The following is a 17,050-nucleotide window of genomic DNA, read 5'->3' as shown; positions in this document are numbered from 1 at the left end:
CAGGTTTTTCCCATTTTGGTCTTCCAAAGGCCACTGGTTTTTTTCCTGTTGTTGTTACAGATATTTTAGTAGAAACATTTCAACATTAGAAAAATGCAAGGGAGAGGTGGTTTTTTTTTTTTTCAAGGATTGAATCCAAACCTGGGAAGATTAATGGCTACTTGAAAAACACACACAGGGAGAAGCCAGGTGCTTACAGAAAATGGGAAAAGAGATTGGAAAGTTTCTGCAAAGCAGGACCCCTGAATGTGCAGTGGGTGAGGAGCTTGAAACTGGATCTTTTCTTTTTCTTGATAGAATCCATGGGCTGCTACAAGTTCAAATCTGTAATAGAGGGAAGAATTTGTATGAAAACACCCAAAAGCCAAATGCAGCTCTTACAGATCAGAAGATGGTTGTGGGTAGCCCAAATTTTAGGGAAAACCCACACTGCTTAGGGTTTTATTGGTCTAACTGGTTCCAAATATTGTCATAGAGCCGTTGGAGTTTGTTTTCAGGCAGCATGAACAGCAGTGAGTGTGTTTATGTACATTTGTGGGGGTGACAGGGGTTCTGAGGGGGGTTAACTGCTCCCAGGTTTTGTTGATCAGAGGTCATTCCTGACATAAAGCTCAGATTTGCATTTCTTTTGTAGCCTGATACCCTTTAACTGCTGCCTCCTGGATTTCTGCTGGGAGCCTGAGGTGATGCTCTGCAGCTGCAGGGGAGGACACTGGTTTATAATCCAGAGGTGTTAATGAGCATAAATACATCCCTGTAAAGTTTCCATGTGTGTGGAATTTATCAGAGTTTGGGGGAAGCTGATCCCTCGGGGGAGGAGTGAGAGCTTTGGGACAGGGCTCATTCCTCAGAGCTTCGTTTTTGCAGTTTCTCATTTTGGTCAGAGCACAAAGGTTGAATTCATACATATTTCTGCTTAGTGCTGAGGAATTTCCATAATTCTCCAGAGCTGGAGAACTTTAATAATGAATAGGCCTGGGAAAAAAAGGAGAAAAGGAGACTTTCAGCCCCTTGGGGTGGGTTTTGCTCTGCTCTGGAGCTGCCCTGATGATGGTGGAGGAGATTCTGGTGGATCCCAGTGCTCTGAGTTCTGCCACAGGTTTGTGGAATGAATCCTTCTGGATTAATTATTGGTATTAATCTAGTATGAATTATTTGGAGAAAGGGAAGTGTGTGCTCAGCACTCTCCAGGCACGAGGAAAGGCTCCTGTTGGCTCCAGAGCATCCTGAGGGTGTGAAGGCAGAGGGGGACAAGGCAATGGCAGCTGGAGACAGGGGCTTGAGTTCCCATTCTTCCAACATCCATCCCATGATAAAGGACAAAGGAGATGGCCCAAGTGGAAGAGTCACAGAATTCTGGAATAGTTTGGGTTGGATGGAAACTCAAAACTCATCCCATCCATGGGCAGGGACACCTTCCACCACGCCAGGCTGCTCCAAGGCTCATCCAGGCTGGCCTGGGACACTTCCAGGGATCCAGGGGCTGCCCCAGCTTCTCTGGGAGTGCTGTGCCAGGGCCTGCAGTCCGAAGTGCAGGAGGAGGAAGGGAGGCATCTGCACTGAGGTTGTTCAGGAAAAGGGATGAAAGCACCACAAACAGGGGTCACTGAAATCCTGGGACATGGCTTTCCAAAGCCTGGATTTCGTTCCACACTATGAGCTCCTCCTGGCATTGTTTGAAGGAATCTTCAATACTGGGATTTATCATGTCTGCTGGGTGCAGAGTGTTGGAGTTTCCCTCTCGGGATGTATTGATCAGGTTCGGTGCTGGAGCCTAGACTCGCGGTGCCATTCATTGATCAGGTTCGATGCTGTGCATTGATCAGATCCAAGGTGCCGTCCATTGATCAGGTTCGGTGCTGGAGCCTAGACTCGCGGTGCCATTCATTGATCAGGTTCGATGCTGTGCATTGATCAGATCCAAGGTGCCGTCCATTGATCAGGTTCGGTGCTGGAGCCTAGACTCGCGGTGCCATTCATTGATCAGGTTCGATGCTGTGCATTGATCAGATCCAAGGTGCCGTCCATTGATCAGGTTCGGTGCTGGAGCCTAGACTCGCGGTGCCATTCATTGATCAGGTTCGATGCTGTGCATTGATCAGATCCAAGGTGCCGTCCATTGATCAGGTTCGGTGCTGGAGCCTAGACTCGCGGTGCCATTCATTGATCAGGTTCGATGCTGTGCATTGATCAGATCCAAGGTGCCGTCCATTGATCAGGTTCGGTGCTGGAGCCTAGACTCGCGGTGCCATTCATTGATCAGGTTCGATGCTGTGCATTGATCAGATCCAAGGTGCCGTCCATTGATCAGGTTCGGTGCCGTGCATTGATCAGGCCTGGTGCCGTGCATTGATCAGATCCAAGGTGCCGTTCATTGATCAGGTTCGGGGCCGTTCATTGGTCAGGCCCAGTTCCGTTCATTGATCAGGTTCGATGCTGTGCATTGATCAGATCCAAGGTGCCGTTCATTGATCAGGCCCGGTCCCGTTGATTGATCAGGCTCGGTTCCAGCCGGGCCGTTGGCGGTTCCGTGCCCAGGCCGGGATTTCCCCGGTGCGGCGCTGCCCCCTGGCGGACAGCGGGAGCGCTGCAGGGAACGGGCTCATCCCGGGCTCTGGAATGTCACCTTTTGAAGTTCCACGTGTCTCCGTGCTGGTTGCAGTCACACGGCTCTATACAATGGACGTTTCTCGATGTAATTAGAAAATAATTTCGTTATTTTTCTATAGAATAATCTTGTTTTCCTCATTTTCTTTTACTAACAACACTGGATTTCTTTGTTGTTTTAAATGATGTGTTTCTGGTGTGGGAGAGTTTTGCTGTCCCCGTTATTATTCTCACAAATAATTGACTTTGTCTCCTCTAAGCTGTTTTTGCATCCCATTCCTGGTGTAAATAGTAATTTCTCTTGCCTGTGTTTTTTCCCCTCTCTGCAAGCACGCCTTTCATATAATGATTGAGGTAAGAGGATGTTTGTTCCTGGCTCTGGGGCTTTCTGGGGATGTGGGAGACGTTGTTTGCTCTGAATTGTGATTTCTCAGTATTTTGGACAAGCCATCTGTCAACATGTGTGGTTTAAAAATGCAGTTTTAGCCTGTGATTTATGGATCTCCTAAAATTCCCTGGAGTTCCTGAGTGGTGGGGTCAGGATGTGCAGTCTGGGATGGATCCTGGAACATCAGCCCAGCACAGGGGTTCCCTGGAAGCAAAGGGCACATCCCACCCACCTGTGCCCTGTCCTTGGCTCTCCCTTCCCATCTCCCCCCTGTGACAAATCCATTGGAGCTCTGGGGTCTCCATGTGCTGATCTGGGATTTGGTGTGGGGCAGGAACTCCCAAAAATGGGTCATCTGGAGAAAAATAAAAGTACTTCTTCACCACTCAGGCTCTTCATTTTTCCCACTGACCACAAGATATTTATATTTATTACAACTTCAAGTCACTGGGCCCTGGAGTTTTGGACAGCTGGGAAATTTGGGAGCCCAATTTATCCCCCTGCTGGCATTGTGGCCTTGGCACCACAGAGATCAGCCCCAAAACCTCACAGGAATAATGGGGAACATTTCTGGAACATTAAACAATTTTCCTTGGAGCAGAGTGAGTGGGAAATATTGTCAGGGAACGTTTCTGTGTAAAATCAGTCCCTGGAGCTGCAGAGTCTGGAGTTAGATTTTAACCAAGGTGCTTAGAAAAAATCAGAGGGAAAAAAAAAAAAAAGGAAAACTTTTTTTTCCAGTGTAACAGCAGGAATTCTGCTGGAAAGGCTGTGGCAGGAGCTGGGAATGTGGTGAGGAGAGCCAGGGGTTTCTAGGAAATGGGGAATTTGGTGTATGGGAAGTGTTGTGGGCTAATGGGGAATTAGGAAGGCACCAGGTTTGCCTGCCACTTTCACTTCCAGCTCTTGGCAGAGATGCTGGAACTGAGTTCAGCAAATCTTGGAGGTGTTTGGTTTTCCTGGTGGTTGGGGAAGAATTCAGGCACCAAGTGCTTCCAAATCCCAGCAGCTTATTGGGAGGAGGGCGTGGGAAGGAAGGGGAATCCAAGCCACCAGAGCAAAGGGGGATTTGGGATTATTTCCCACAAATTTCTCTGCTTCAGACAAGGCAGGAGGTTCTGAGCTTGAACAGTTCATTAAATCAGGGTTGCCTTTGGGGGATAAATTTGAGCATCTTGTTCCCACTTCCTCTTCTAGCGACAACAAACTGGATTTACAAATATTTCTTTAGTACAGTTTGTATTTTACAAATTGAGGGCACTGCTTTCCCTGGTGCCTGGAACATTCCAAGAGGGCTCTGGCACAGAATGAAAGGCACCAGGGGAGGGAAATCTTTGCTCTCAAACTTGGTTTTCTGTGCTGCAAATGTTGATGTCACAACTCCAAGCGCCCGTCGCTGTCACACTGACAAAAGGATTTCCTCCTTTTTGGGGACAGAGCTGTAGTGAGCCTCTAATTTGAATTTCAAATGCTATTTATTCTTTGTCTAGTTATTAATTTGTGCAGTGAGGTTACTCTGCTCTGAATCTTTCTCTGGAACTTGTTCTTTTTAATTTATTTGTTGTTGTATAAGGAAGCAGAGAGGGGATGTTGATTCCTGCACTGCAACTACTCAGGACTTGTATTCTCAGCACTTGTCTCCATTCTCCCCATAGCAAAGGGTTCTTAACCCCACACTTGGTCACAAAATGTGTCTTTAACCTGCCCAGGATTTCATGGTTTTGATGGAAGTGCTCAAACATTTAACTCTTTATTGAGCGCTCTCCTCTCTCTTCTAGAAGCAACTCCTCTGGTGGTTTTCAATCTCTTGAAAACTGCTTTTCTCTTTGGGGAAAATAAAGGGAAAAGGGAGTGTTTTGGAGGGTTTTTGAAAACTTTGGGGTTGGTTGTTGGGGTTTTTATAGAGGGTCAAGCTAATCCCACCTGGAGGAAAAGGGCCAGCCCAGAAGGAAGCAGAGCTTTGGCAATAAAATTGAGAATCTGCTTGTTCAGTTCAGAGGATGTGATACAGGAAAGCAGAAAATCCCGGGTGTGCAATAAAGTGTCCCCTCCCCTTGCTGGTCCCAGGCTGTAGTGTGGGACATGGGAATGGGGATCTGGGGTTCTGGGTCCATGGAGAGCCCTGTGGGAGCTCTGTCTCACCTCCAGCTGGACAAACCCTGCAGGACAGGACCAGATCCCCTCTGCAATGGCACTGCAGCTCTTTTCTGGGTGCTGGGATTTCAGGAGCTCACTGGCAAAGCTGGGAGCAGGGAAGTGGGGCAGGAGGGGCTGACCCCAGGGGTGCATCTGCAGGGTTCAGAGGTCCCACACTTCAGACAAACACAGAAACCTTCAGTGCATCCAGGGGGCTCATTGCAATTCCAGCTCTTAAAAATATAACAAGTAAAGCTTGATTATCTTTGTTCCTTAATTTCTGCTGTGCTTTCCCACCTGGTTACAATATTCCTTAGTTTTTGCTGAGCTTTCTTCCCACCTGATTAGACTCATCCTTAATTTCTGCTGTGCTTTCCCACCTGATCCCTTATTCCCTAATTTCTGCCTTGCTTTTCTACCTGATTCCATGACTCCCTAATTTCTTTCTGCTGTGCTATCCTAAGTAATCACATTATTCCTTATTTTCTGCTGTGCTTTCCCACCTGATTCCATTATTCCTTAATTTCTGCTATGCTTTCCCACCTGATCCATTATTCCCTAATTTCTGCTGTGCTTTCCCACCTGATTGCATGATTCCCTAATTTCTGCTATCCTAAGTAATCACATTATTCCTTATTTTCTGCTGTGCTTTCCCACCTGATTCCATTATTCCCTAATTTCTGCTCTGCTATCCTAAGTAATCACATTATTCCTCAATTTCTGCTGTGCTTTCCCACCTGATTCCATTATTCCTTAATTTCTGCTATGCTTTCCCACCTGATCCATTATTCCCTAATTTCTGCTGTGCTTTCCCACCTGATTCCATTATTCCTTAATTTCTGCTATGCTTTCCCACCTGATCCATTATTCCCTAATTTCTGCTGTGCTTTCCCACCTGATTCCATTATTCCTTAATTTCTGCTATGCTTTCCCACCTGATCCATTATTCCCTAATTTCTGCTGTGCTTTCCCACCTGATTCCATAATTTCCTAATCTCTGCTGTAGTTCCCTGCTGCTCAGGTGATTCCCTGGTTCCTGCTGTGTTATCCAGGTGTGTCCCATGCCTGTGTCCCATCCCTGCTGGGCATGTCTCACAATCCCATTTCCCACCCCGTGCAGCAGGGCTGGGCTTTGTCCCTGGGTGTTTGGGATTTGCTGCAGTGGGGTTTGGCTGGGTGATCCCAGGCTCTCCCCATTTACAATCCTCTATCTGTAGTGCTCTCAGGGATGATGTGAGTGAATGTCATTAATTAAAGCAGCATTAATTAATGGTCTCTCCTGATTGCAGGATCCTGGGCCTCCCCCACCATCTCCCCTGATGGGTCTGAAGCCGCTGCAGCTCCTGGAGATCAAGGCCAGGGGGAGATTTGGGTGTGTGTGGAAAGCTCAGCTGCTCAATGAATACGTTGCAGTCAAAATATTCCCCATCCAGGTGAGCAGAACTCTTGGGGTCCTGGTTTTTCCTCACATTAATGCAACTTCTCTTGGCCCAGTAATTCTGTAAATCCAAGTGGAAATGGCATTGGGGTGTAAAAGATGCAGGAAGAGTTTTAGTGATTTAAAATAAGTATTTTACTGCAGTAAACACATCACTGAAGCATAAACCCTGTGAAATGTGGGTTTCTAATCATAAAAATATTCAGCATCCGTAGTTTTAAGCAGCTCTAACCCACCTCTTGACCAGTTAATAATCAAATTAAATTGTGCTTAGAAGGAATGCCCTGAAATGCAGACCCTGGAGTGATTGTTCCAATTAACCATGCCTCAATTAAGTGCCACAACACTCATTGCCCAGCAAGTGCCCTCGCAAAGCCGTGCCTCACATTAAATGGATTGAAGAATTTGGAGAGCACAGAGTGATGCTGGATGCTGATACTGGGATGGGTTTGGCATTGATTAAAGCACCCCCTGCTGCTGGAGGTGCAGGGATTTGTTCCCTCGCACTGATCCAGGGGCTGCCTTGCAGCATCAACGCTGCAGGCTCTCGTTATTCCACAAGAAACTCCGCGGATTTTCTGACAGAGCATTCCCAAACTCTGGTAGCTGTCAGAATTCAGGACATCCCTCTGGCTGCCCTGGATTGTGGGGCTCAGAGACCCTGGCACAGAGCCCAAGATGCCTGTGATTTTGATTATGACCCATGGAAAAAACTACCTTCTATGAGGATCTGCAAGCCATGAAAGTCTAAGTAGAATAATAATTAATTTGTCACGGGGTGAAAAATAGATTTTTTTGGGTTTTTAGAATGGGGGTTCAGGGGGCAAGATGGAGGAATCTGGGCATGTCCAGCCTTTCTCCTTGTTCTTCCTGGCCTCCATCTCCTGCTGTGATGGTGGCACTGTTGGATTGGTTCAGAGTAGGAGCTCACTGTCTGACACAGGTGATGGGTATTGGGCAGTAATTGTAAATATTGCACACGTAGTTTTTAGTATAAAAAGATAACACCACCTGGGGCAGGCAGAGTGCCTCTGTCTGTCCTGCTGAGCAGCCCTGGGCTGGACAGGAGAAAGAATTTTATAGCTAAGGAACAATAAACAACCTTGAGACCGAGAACTGAAGAGCTCTGACTTCTTCTTTGAGCACCGGGCAGGGAAAAGAGAATTTCTGACACATCTCGGGGTCACTGTGAGCAGCCAGAGCCCTGAGAGGTAGCAAAGCCCCCAGGGCCAGCCCCTGATGTGCCATTTTTTGGTGCATAACCGTGCCTTGTGCTGCTGTGCTTGCAGGACAAGCAGTCGTGGCAGAACGAGTACGAGATCTACAGCCTGCCCGGCATGAAGCACGACAACATCCTGCAGTTCATCGGCGCCGAGAAGCGCGGCTCCAGCATCGACGTGGACCTGTGGCTCATCACCGCCTTCCACGAGAAGGTGGGGCTGGCCTGGGCAGGGACAGCAGCCCCACACAGGGCTCACACACCTGGGGCTGGGCCAGGACAGCAAGGAAATTGGAAGCAGCTTTCACTTTGCTGCTGGCTTTTCGCTGGTTGTGAATTCGTTGCAGTTGGTTTTCAGGCAGCTGAGAAAGTTGGCATCGGGTTTTACTGAGAGAGGAGTTGTTTTAGGAGACAAACAAAAATTGATTCTGCCTTTTTTTGGCTTTTTAGAATATGTCTATTTTAACATCCCCAATCTAAACCTGCCTAAAATACATAACCTCCCATCTTGCAGAGATTTTTTGGGGGGTTATTTTTGGTTCACTTGTTGGTTGATACGAATAAAAATGAAGTGATAGAGATCGATTGTATTGTGACAGCAAAAGGAAGAAACACAAATACAATAATTAAGAATACATTCAGTTTTATGGTGAATCATTTTGATCTCTTTATATTTGTTCAGAGTATGTGTTTCACTCTGAAAATCTTTTCAGATTTGTTCAGAGTATGTTTCACTCAGAAACTGTGGCACTGAGTGATTTAATCTCTGTTTATTCAGAGTATTTCACTCTGAACCTGCTGTTGCTCCATAAGGAAGGACAGTCAAAGGTCCTACAGAAGTGAATTGCAGGGATTGCAGGTTTTCCCTGGAGGAGCGAGGCTGAGCTGGGTGTGTGCCTGTTTTTCTGCAGGGGTCCCTGACAGATTTCCTCAAGGCCAACGTGGTGTCGTGGAACGAGCTGTGCCACATCGCCCAGACCATGGCCCGGGGCCTGGCCTACCTGCACGAGGACATCCCGGGGCTCAAGGACGGCCACAAGCCAGCCATCTCCCACAGGTACTGCCCTGGGAACGCAGGGACACGTGGCCATCCTGCAGGCAGCCCATCACCACCTCTTGGTCCTGCAGGAATTCCTGGATCTCCCCTCCAAGGCACATTTTCACTGTGTTATTTAAACTAACTTGCAGTCGCTGCACACTTGGATTGCAACATTCTCATTCCATGTCTGTATCCCACATGCATCATCCATCTCCATATCTCTATATATCCCTACATCCCTATATCCATCATACATCTGTAGTTATTTTAAAAACAAGCACAAAATTACAGTTCCAATTACTGTCTCATTTATCCCCATAAAGGTCTGCAAGGGCACTCCAAGGTTTTATGATTACTATTTTGTTGTTTAACTTATCTATTTCATTATAATTTTCTTGCCTTTCATATCATAATGTTCCTTGTTTTATGCTGTTCCTTTTTCCTTAGAGTTTTTTCTGTATTTCATGTTCTAGATCTCTAATTTGTGGTTTTTTTCTTGAACTTGAAAGGGACATCAAAAGCAAGAACGTGCTGCTGAAAAACAACCTCACGGCTTGTATTGCTGATTTTGGTCTAGCTTTAAAGTTTGAGGCTGGAAAGTCTGCAGGAGACACCCATGGACAGGTAAATCCTGAGTTATTTCCAGGAATGATCCAGCTGTTACCTGGATGTGAATGGGAATCTCCCCTCAGGCTCTTTGCATTGCCTATCCCCCTTTTGTCGCGACTGGACAATTTAGACAAGAACTTCTGTAATATTTTATTAATTATTTACTTACTGTTCAGAAACTGAGGGATGAAACTTCCAAGATTTAGTCCTAATGTGGGGGATTCTAGTTGTGGGTTTCCCTGGGTCTGGACTGAAGGCACTTGAGATGGTATTTCATGTTCAGACTCAGGTGTTTATTATTTCTTATCAGTAAAACAGCCTCACTGCTGTGAGTTTTGCAGCTTTTCACTAGAAGGCACAAAATGGCCAACAATCTCTTGTTCCAAGTTCTTTTCAGACTAAACTACCCAATTAAGAACTGACACCTAGATTATTTTCCCTTTTAACCCAATAACTGATCCCAAAGAACTGCAATGTGGACTTTTCTGCCCAATTACAAAATGTTACCCAAACCCATGAAGAAGAAGAAGAAGCATGAAGAAGAAACCCAGGATGACACCCTGTGCCCTCCATCTTGCTTCCATCCTCAACACACTAAAAATCCCAAAACCTCAATTTCTCACCAAGTGATACACCTGCACTGCTCTCTATAATCTATTGCACACTTTTGTGGATTCTAGTTTATCTTGAAGTCTGGGAAACTTTCTTTGTGGATGAGGGTCAAAGTCAGTGCTGCCCTGGGGGTCAGGGCACCCCAGAGCAGATGGAAATTGTTGTTCCATTGGGTTGTTCCATTGGGTTGTTCCATCCTAAGGCAAGAACAACCACGGCCACGTTTAACCTGGGACAGAGCAGGGGTTTCATGTGGCAGCAGGCGGGGCGGTGCCTGGGCTGGGGGAGATTCTGGGCACAACCGTGGATGTTTTGTGCCCCTGCAGGTGGGCACCCGCAGGTACATGGCCCCCGAGGTGCTCGAAGGTGCTATCAACTTCCAGAGGGACGCGTTCCTGAGGATAGACATGTACGCCATGGGCCTGGTGCTCTGGGAGCTGGCCTCGCGCTGCACGGCCGCCGACGGTGAGCCAGCCCACTGCCCTGGGACTGACTGACTGCCCTGCCTGCTGGCAGCAGCCCCCTGCCCTGGGACTGACTGACTGCCCTGCCTGCTGGCAGCAGCCCCCTGCCCTGGGACTGACTGACTGCCCTGCCTGCTGGCAGTGGGGCACTGCCTGGGCTGGGAACCCCTTCCAACCCACACCACTCTGCCTTCTGATTATGGCCAACATGGCAGTCTTCCCTTTCCTGTGGTGCTGTTCACAGGGGTCCCAGCACGAGGGAAGAGATGAGAATCTGACTCCATGTTTCAGAGGGATGATTGATTATTTTATGATATATATTATATTAAAATGATATATTAAAACTATTCTAAAAGAATAGAAGAAAGGATTTCATCAGAAGGCTCGCAAAGAATAGAAGAGCAATGGAATGATAACAAAAGCTCGTGACTCTGAGAGTCTGAGCCAGCTGACTGTGATTGGCCATTAATTAGAAACAACCAACGTGGACCAATCAAAGATGCACCTGTTGCATTCCACAGCAGCAGATAATTATTGCTTTTCTTTTCCTCTGAGGCCTCTCAGCTTCTCAGGAGAAAAATCCTGGCAAAGGGATTTTTCAGAAAATACCATGGCTACACTTTCCCTTTTCCCTTTCCTGTTTAACTGGTGTTTCCCTCTGCAGGCCCCGTGGATGAGTACATGCTGCCTTTCGAGGAGGAGATTGGCCAGCACCCCTCCCTGGAGGACATGCAGGAAGTTGTGGTGCACAAAAAGAAGAGGCCTGTCCTAAGGGAGTGTTGGCAGAAACATTCTGTAAGTGTGATCCAGCCAACTTTGAATCTCACATTCTGTCCATGCCGTGTTGTGTCCATCACACTGGGGTTTGGGAGGGCTTTCATAATTCCACTAGGAGCTAAGTGGGCTGTAAATGTTATTCATCTTAGACTGCTCTGTCTTCAGTATTAGAAAGTGAGGGATTTTTTGGTTTTGGTGGAAGAGATCCTGGAGTTACTTTGCAGTGAAATCCCAGTTGGTGTCTGAGGGATTCACCTTTTTAAAACACTGGGAGGCTCCAGCAGTGCAGGGAAGGATTTGCTCCCTGCTGTTGTTGAAGAGTTTTTGTTCAATAGTGCAGAACAAAGCAGAGCTGAGGCCCCATGGGAGACTCCAGGTTCACACCAAACATCCCGTGGGACACAAGGGTCCCATTTGGCAGGTGTCCCCTGAAGTGCCCTGTTTGATGTGAGCTGTTTCCCTGGCTGGTTCCCCAGGGAATGGCGATGCTGTGCGAGACCATCGAGGAGTGCTGGGATCACGACGCCGAGGCGCGGCTGTCGGCGGGCTGCGTGGAGGAGAGGATCATCCAGATGCAAAAACTCACTAACATTATAACAACAGAGGACATCGTGACTGTGGTCACAATGGTGACAAACGTTGACTTTCCTCCCAAAGAATCCAGTCTATGATAGTTGCACTGGTCATGGAAGTGACCACAGGACTCTTCACTGGAGCTGCTACAGCGCACGGACTGCTGGCGTCACTGCTGTTCCAGGTGGCAAGAATGGATGGTAAGTCTCTCTGGAACATCACCAAGAGGTGTTTATCCTTTGTTTTCCCCCTCCTCCTCCTCCTCCCCAACGTGGATCCATGAGACTTTCTGCATTCCCTGCTTACACCTGAAGGACGTGACTGAGAACCCTTCACGTGCTGATAAGGAACTTACGATGAAGAATCCGGACCTGAACGGGCTAATGAGCATTTTAAACACTGACATCCGATTTCTTAATCCCTGTCAGAAAAGACTAATTCCTTTAAATGAACTACTGTTATTTTTTTTAAATCAAAAACATTTCATTTCAGATTTAAAAACAACAACAAAAAAAAAAAGGGTAACTTGTGTTTTTATTGCATTCATTGTTGTTTATAAAATGACTATTGTAATGCGACTACGACACAGCTTGTGAATGTTCCGTGTGCTGCTGTTCCGTGTACAGAAACAAGAGTAATCAATGGGATAGAGCAAAGAGGCTTCCAAGTATTACTTAACCTCCCTCAACCAGGTATACCTCAGTTCCACCTCGCTAAATTATGATTGACAACACTAATTGGAATAATAAACCGCTCCATGTTTTGTAAATGATGTATTCCCAATTCCCTGTGTTATTTAAGAAGGGGAAAGCTTCATGCCCCCAGGAAGTGGCCATTCCTAGAGCCGTGTTTTTAGCCTTTTCTTGTACTCGCTTGTTGTGTATAAAAAAGAAAAAGTGCTGTTTATTGAAAGACAATTTTCCTTCCTCTTTTAGTTGAAAGCTTTTCCCTCCATTTCCCAGAGTATCTCATCCATTTATTTAACTGAATACTATTTAGGTTTGCTGTGTCTGAGGAATATTTGAAACCTTAAGCATGACTTTTTTTTTTCTTTTTTTTTTTATTTTCTCTGAGCTGTGACACTGGAAAGCTCTGAATTCTTGTTGTTTTTTTTTTGAAAAAGAGTCTTTTTCCTATTTATGTTTGTGCCGAGGTCGCCGCGCGTTCCCTGTCCCGCCAGGCAGTGGGGGCTGTGTCATTGTTTTCAGGATCACCTCAGGAAGCTCAGTTCCCCCAATTCCTCACCCTCTGCTTGGAGATTTGCAGCTTCCCTCCACTCAAAGCTCGGTGCCATGGGAGGGGAGTGCAGCTCACTGCCTGTGAGCCACAGGTTGAGCCTGGAGTCACTCACAAAGTTCTAGCCACAGATTGCAGATCCTAAATGTTACAAATTTCAGGGATAACCTAGTTCTGCTCACAATATGTAATGACCATTCCGAGGTAACAAAAGGAATTTCAATGGCCAGAGCGCAGACTCACAGAAAACGAGGAAAAACATGGAAATTCACAACTGCAGCACTGGCGTTCAGGATGTCAAGCCTTGTGCTGGAATTACAGTGACTGGTAGCTGGGTGCCAAAGTGCTTCTCCCAAATGCTGTCCCACTGCATTGATTGGATCCTTCGCACCAAATTCCAAGGGAAATAAACGCTGTGACCCCCTGGAGCAGAGGCGGCAGCGGCCCGTGGTGTGCTGTGTGTCCTTGTCTCTGTGTGTCCGCACCCAGTGTCTCTGGAAAGCAGCAGGTGCAGCTCCTGAAGGCTGGCTGGAACCTGGATCTGGGAACCTCATCCCTGGGAGCACTGGCATGTGATGGATGAAGCAGAGCCAGCTCTGGGCAGGCAGGGAGGAAGGAAGGGCTGATGTTCCAGCCAGGGCTGTGGCACTGCTGGTCACAGCTCTGCCCGAGGATCCTGCTCCAAGGGGCCCCGTGGAAAAGGGAAGGAAATCCAGTTTGTGGGGTCCTCTTGGCTGGACTTCCCTTTGGCTTCCATTTCTGCTCCACTTTAATTAAACTTCACACAGAGCAGGGCAGGACTGGAGTTCTGAACAAATCCCAACCACGGACTCCTCGGGGCTTTTGCCCCTTCCCTGGCAGAACAGGAGCCACGGGCTGGTTTCATTTGTCTCTTGGAAATCCCATGCAAAAACTGAAGCCGTGTCCAAGTCCCTCCTTGGGTGTGACCCTTCCCAAGGAGCTGCTGCAGGCTCGGGGCTGGCTCCTCCCTTTGGGAGATCCCTGCTCTGTTCCACTCCCAGCTTCCTGGGATTACCAGCATCGTGTAGCGTCCCTGAGGAAAGGCTGCTCCTCCCCAAAGCTTTCAGTGGCTCAGTGATCTCCCCGAGCTGCTGTGCTGCAGGGCTTGGGAATGAATTCCTGTTTCACTTCAGAGCATTCAGTGAGGGAGCTGGGAGCAGCAAGGGCAGGATCCAGGAGTGCTAGGGAGGGTTCTGGCATTGTTTGGGCAGTGCCCTCGGTCCCTTCCTGCCTGGCCTCACCAGCTGTGACTGCTGAGGGTGACAAGTTCCTGTCCCATGTCCCAGAGCTGCTGGAGGTGGCTGAACCAGCACTGCCCTTCCTGGGGTATTCCCAAACTCCCCCGAGCATGGAATGACCCAGGAACCGCAGCGCTGCAGTTCTCAAACCTCACCTGTACCCAGTGCTGAGACTTGTCCTGCTCCATCAGCATCCACAATCAGTCATCACCCCTCTCCTCTTTTCCAGCTTTTTTAACCTTTGTAAAGACATTTCTGTTGATCAGGAACACTTGGTACAAAACACAGGAAGCTGCAATACACATCCCTGGGCAAAAGGACTCCAGTAGCATCCTTGATGGAACATCTGTTACCTCAGATACTCAACCAGCAGGACTGCTTTGCTTTCTCCCTCCAGTTTGTTTTTTTTCAGTCCATCTCCTCTTCGTTACCTCTCGAGTTTGGTGAGCGATTACTTTAACTTTCCTCTTTGTATTTGTCAGTGTTTTGGGCACAGGTTGTTGTACTACTGTTAAAAGGCACTTGCTGCTTTTCTGCGAGTGCCAAAAAACCAACCAACCCCCCCTCGCCCTCAATAAAGTGATTGTTAAATATTGTACAAATACAAATGTATACTCTGCCCTCTTCCCCAGCGGGAAAATAAAAAATGTGACTACTCTGACTTGCAAATGCTTCTTCGAAAACTTTATTTTAAAATAAACACATGGGGCTGGTCCTACAGCAGCTCTTGAGCCAAACTCTTTGAGTTTTGCTCCAAAAAATTGGGTATGGAAAGATGTTACCTTGTACTTGGCACAAAACAGCCCTTGTGGCTGAAACCTGTTGGATTAAACATTTAATGAAGTAAATGCGGTTGTGATTAAAGATTTAATTGGATAAATTTTCCATGTCAAGTCAGATTTAAGATGGAAAAGTGCAATGTGAGCTGTGACCTGATGGGGCTGTAGAAGGGAGCCAGGAGGGCAGCATGGCCTGAGCCAGGACCCAGAGCCCTCAGCCACAGGGAAACCCCAGAGCTTGAATTTCTCCAAGTGGGAACCAAGTGTGAGAGCAGGAGTTGGCACTGAGCTGAGCTATAGCACCTGGGAGTGAGTGAGGCACAGTTCTGGCTGCTGGAAGGGAACAGCAGCACCGTTCTCCCTACAAATCCCAAATGGGTCAGCAAAGAAAGCTGATCCAAAAGTCATTGATCTGAGCACGCTTCCTGCGGGTAACCATTCCCTGTGCAGGGGTGGTGGAGCTCAGAGCCAGCTGAGGGAGGAGGCTGCCCACTGCTTGACGTCAGTGGGGCAGTTGGGGTACACCTGCAGGGCGTCCATGATCTGGCTGCTGTCCAGCTGCAGCTTCATCAGCAGGACCTCGCGCTGCGCCCGCGCCGACGGCCGCTCCAGCGGCTGCACCAGCTCCAGCTGCAGCAGGTGCTCAAAGGCCTTGGGGAAGAAAAGGGGCACTGGAAGGAACAACATTCCTGCCCCAAACACCCCACTCCCTTCTAGGGCTGTGTCTGGCCACCCCAGTCTGTGCTCGGGAACTAAAACCGAAATATTTTACAGCTCAAAAGAAAAATGCATTTCAGGCTCACCTTCATGACAACTGGCTTCTCAAAGTTGTACATACAATGTGCCTTCCTCTGGATGAACTTCTGGAATTCTGCAGCAGCAGGAGAAAAGGGGCAGTTAGAAGGAAGTGAGTGGGGTAGTGTTTGTGAAGCTAAGGCACTGCTCTCACCATTGTAAACCATCTGGAAGTTGAAGGGTTCTCCATCATAGACCTCATTCAGGTGTTTCATGGCTATGAGGAGGCAGATTTCCAGCACAGACAGACCTGCAGGGAAAGACAAGGATCCCAAGTATTTCCCTTGAGCACATCACAGACACAGGCAGTTCACCCACTCTGTCTATTCCTCTATTTTTATGTGCTCTGGGCCTCACCCATTGCTGTTTTGTATTTTGATTCTGCAAAGAAATTCCAGAATTCAAAGTCTTACAGAATTCACAGAATGACCAGATTGGAAGAGACCTTCCAGATCATCAAGTCCAACTCAGCCCCAACATCTCACCCAAACCCTGGCACCCAGTGCCACATCCAGGCTTTGTTAACACACCCAGGGATGGTGACTCCACGCGCCCAGCCATTCCAGAACTTTATCTCTCTTTCCATGAAAAAATTTTTCCTAATATCCAACCTATACTTCCCTTGGTGCAGCCTGAGACTGGAGAGGATTGGTAAGAGAACATTTGTTTGCTGTGTATTTGAAGCAGAAATGTTCAGGATGGGGCTGTTCCCACCAAAAAGCAAGAACTGGAAGTATCCAAGTTGGCACTGCTGGACCGACAGGCAGGTGTGACTCAGAGCAGACTCCCTGGGCAATGCCTGTGCAGCTCACGCCCACAGGGAACACTCCCTACATTGCTTCTCCTCCACCAGAACTCCAGGGAGGAACTCGACACCTGCCCTGCTTCCAGAGCAGTTCTGGGGAGCAGCTGGGCTTTACCATGGACAATGTTGGCCTTGGAGTCGGTGCTGTGCTGCCTGCTGGGCTCCTGCAGGTCTGCAGCCGTCAGCAGGGGGTGGTGCATGGTCACGGCGCTGCTGGCCAGCATCTGCAACACACACACAGAGCTCACTGCATTCCTACTGGGAACGGACACAGCTCACACACACACACACACACAGAGCTCACTGCATTCCTG

The 17,050-nt window shown here is 47.9% G+C and overlaps 2 protein-coding genes across 4 annotated transcripts in view; one reads left to right on the top strand and one right to left on the bottom strand.

Moving 5' to 3' along the window:
* ACVR2A (activin A receptor type 2A) overlaps positions 1 to 15,026 on the top strand; it is a 51,924-nt gene extending 36,898 nt beyond the window's left edge. The window contains exons 5-13 of one of the 3 annotated variants that reach the window (XR_004081964.1): positions 2,938 to 2,961; positions 6,421 to 6,564; positions 7,859 to 8,002; positions 8,700 to 8,845; positions 9,337 to 9,451; positions 10,375 to 10,513; positions 11,177 to 11,307; positions 11,766 to 12,034; positions 12,471 to 15,026. Coding sequence is in view for 2 of the 3 variants with exons in the window: in XM_014307162.2 (XP_014162637.1) it covers positions 2,938 to 2,961; positions 6,421 to 6,564; positions 7,859 to 8,002; positions 8,700 to 8,845; positions 9,337 to 9,451; positions 10,375 to 10,513; positions 11,177 to 11,307; positions 11,766 to 11,960 (1,038 nt within the window). In the remaining variant the exon portion in view is untranslated. Of the gene's footprint in view, positions 1 to 2,937; positions 2,962 to 6,420; positions 6,565 to 7,858; positions 8,003 to 8,699; positions 8,846 to 9,336; positions 9,452 to 10,374; positions 10,514 to 11,176; positions 11,308 to 11,765 lie in introns of all 3 variants that reach the window. The other 2 variants (XM_014307162.2, XM_005415722.3) reach the window with 2 other exon arrangements.
* Positions 15,027 to 17,050, bottom strand: part of ORC4 (origin recognition complex subunit 4) — a 12,175-nt gene continuing 10,151 nt past the window's right edge. The window contains exons 10-13 of the mRNA XM_005415721.3: positions 16,852 to 16,960; positions 16,086 to 16,181; positions 15,940 to 16,007; positions 15,027 to 15,787 (exon numbers count right to left, since the gene is read on the bottom strand). Of these exons, the coding sequence (XP_005415778.2) occupies positions 15,599 to 15,787; positions 15,940 to 16,007; positions 16,086 to 16,181; positions 16,852 to 16,960 (462 nt within the window). The 3' untranslated portion in view covers positions 15,027 to 15,598. The remainder of the gene's footprint in view (positions 15,788 to 15,939; positions 16,008 to 16,085; positions 16,182 to 16,851; positions 16,961 to 17,050) is intronic.

The sequence above is a fragment of the Geospiza fortis genome, unplaced genomic scaffold (genome assembly GCF_000277835.1).
Source record: "Geospiza fortis unplaced genomic scaffold, GeoFor_1.0 scaffold112, whole genome shotgun sequence".
Classification (NCBI taxonomy): Eukaryota; Metazoa; Chordata; class Aves; order Passeriformes; family Thraupidae; genus Geospiza; species Geospiza fortis.
This window is presented reverse-complemented; position numbering and strand designations above follow the sequence as displayed.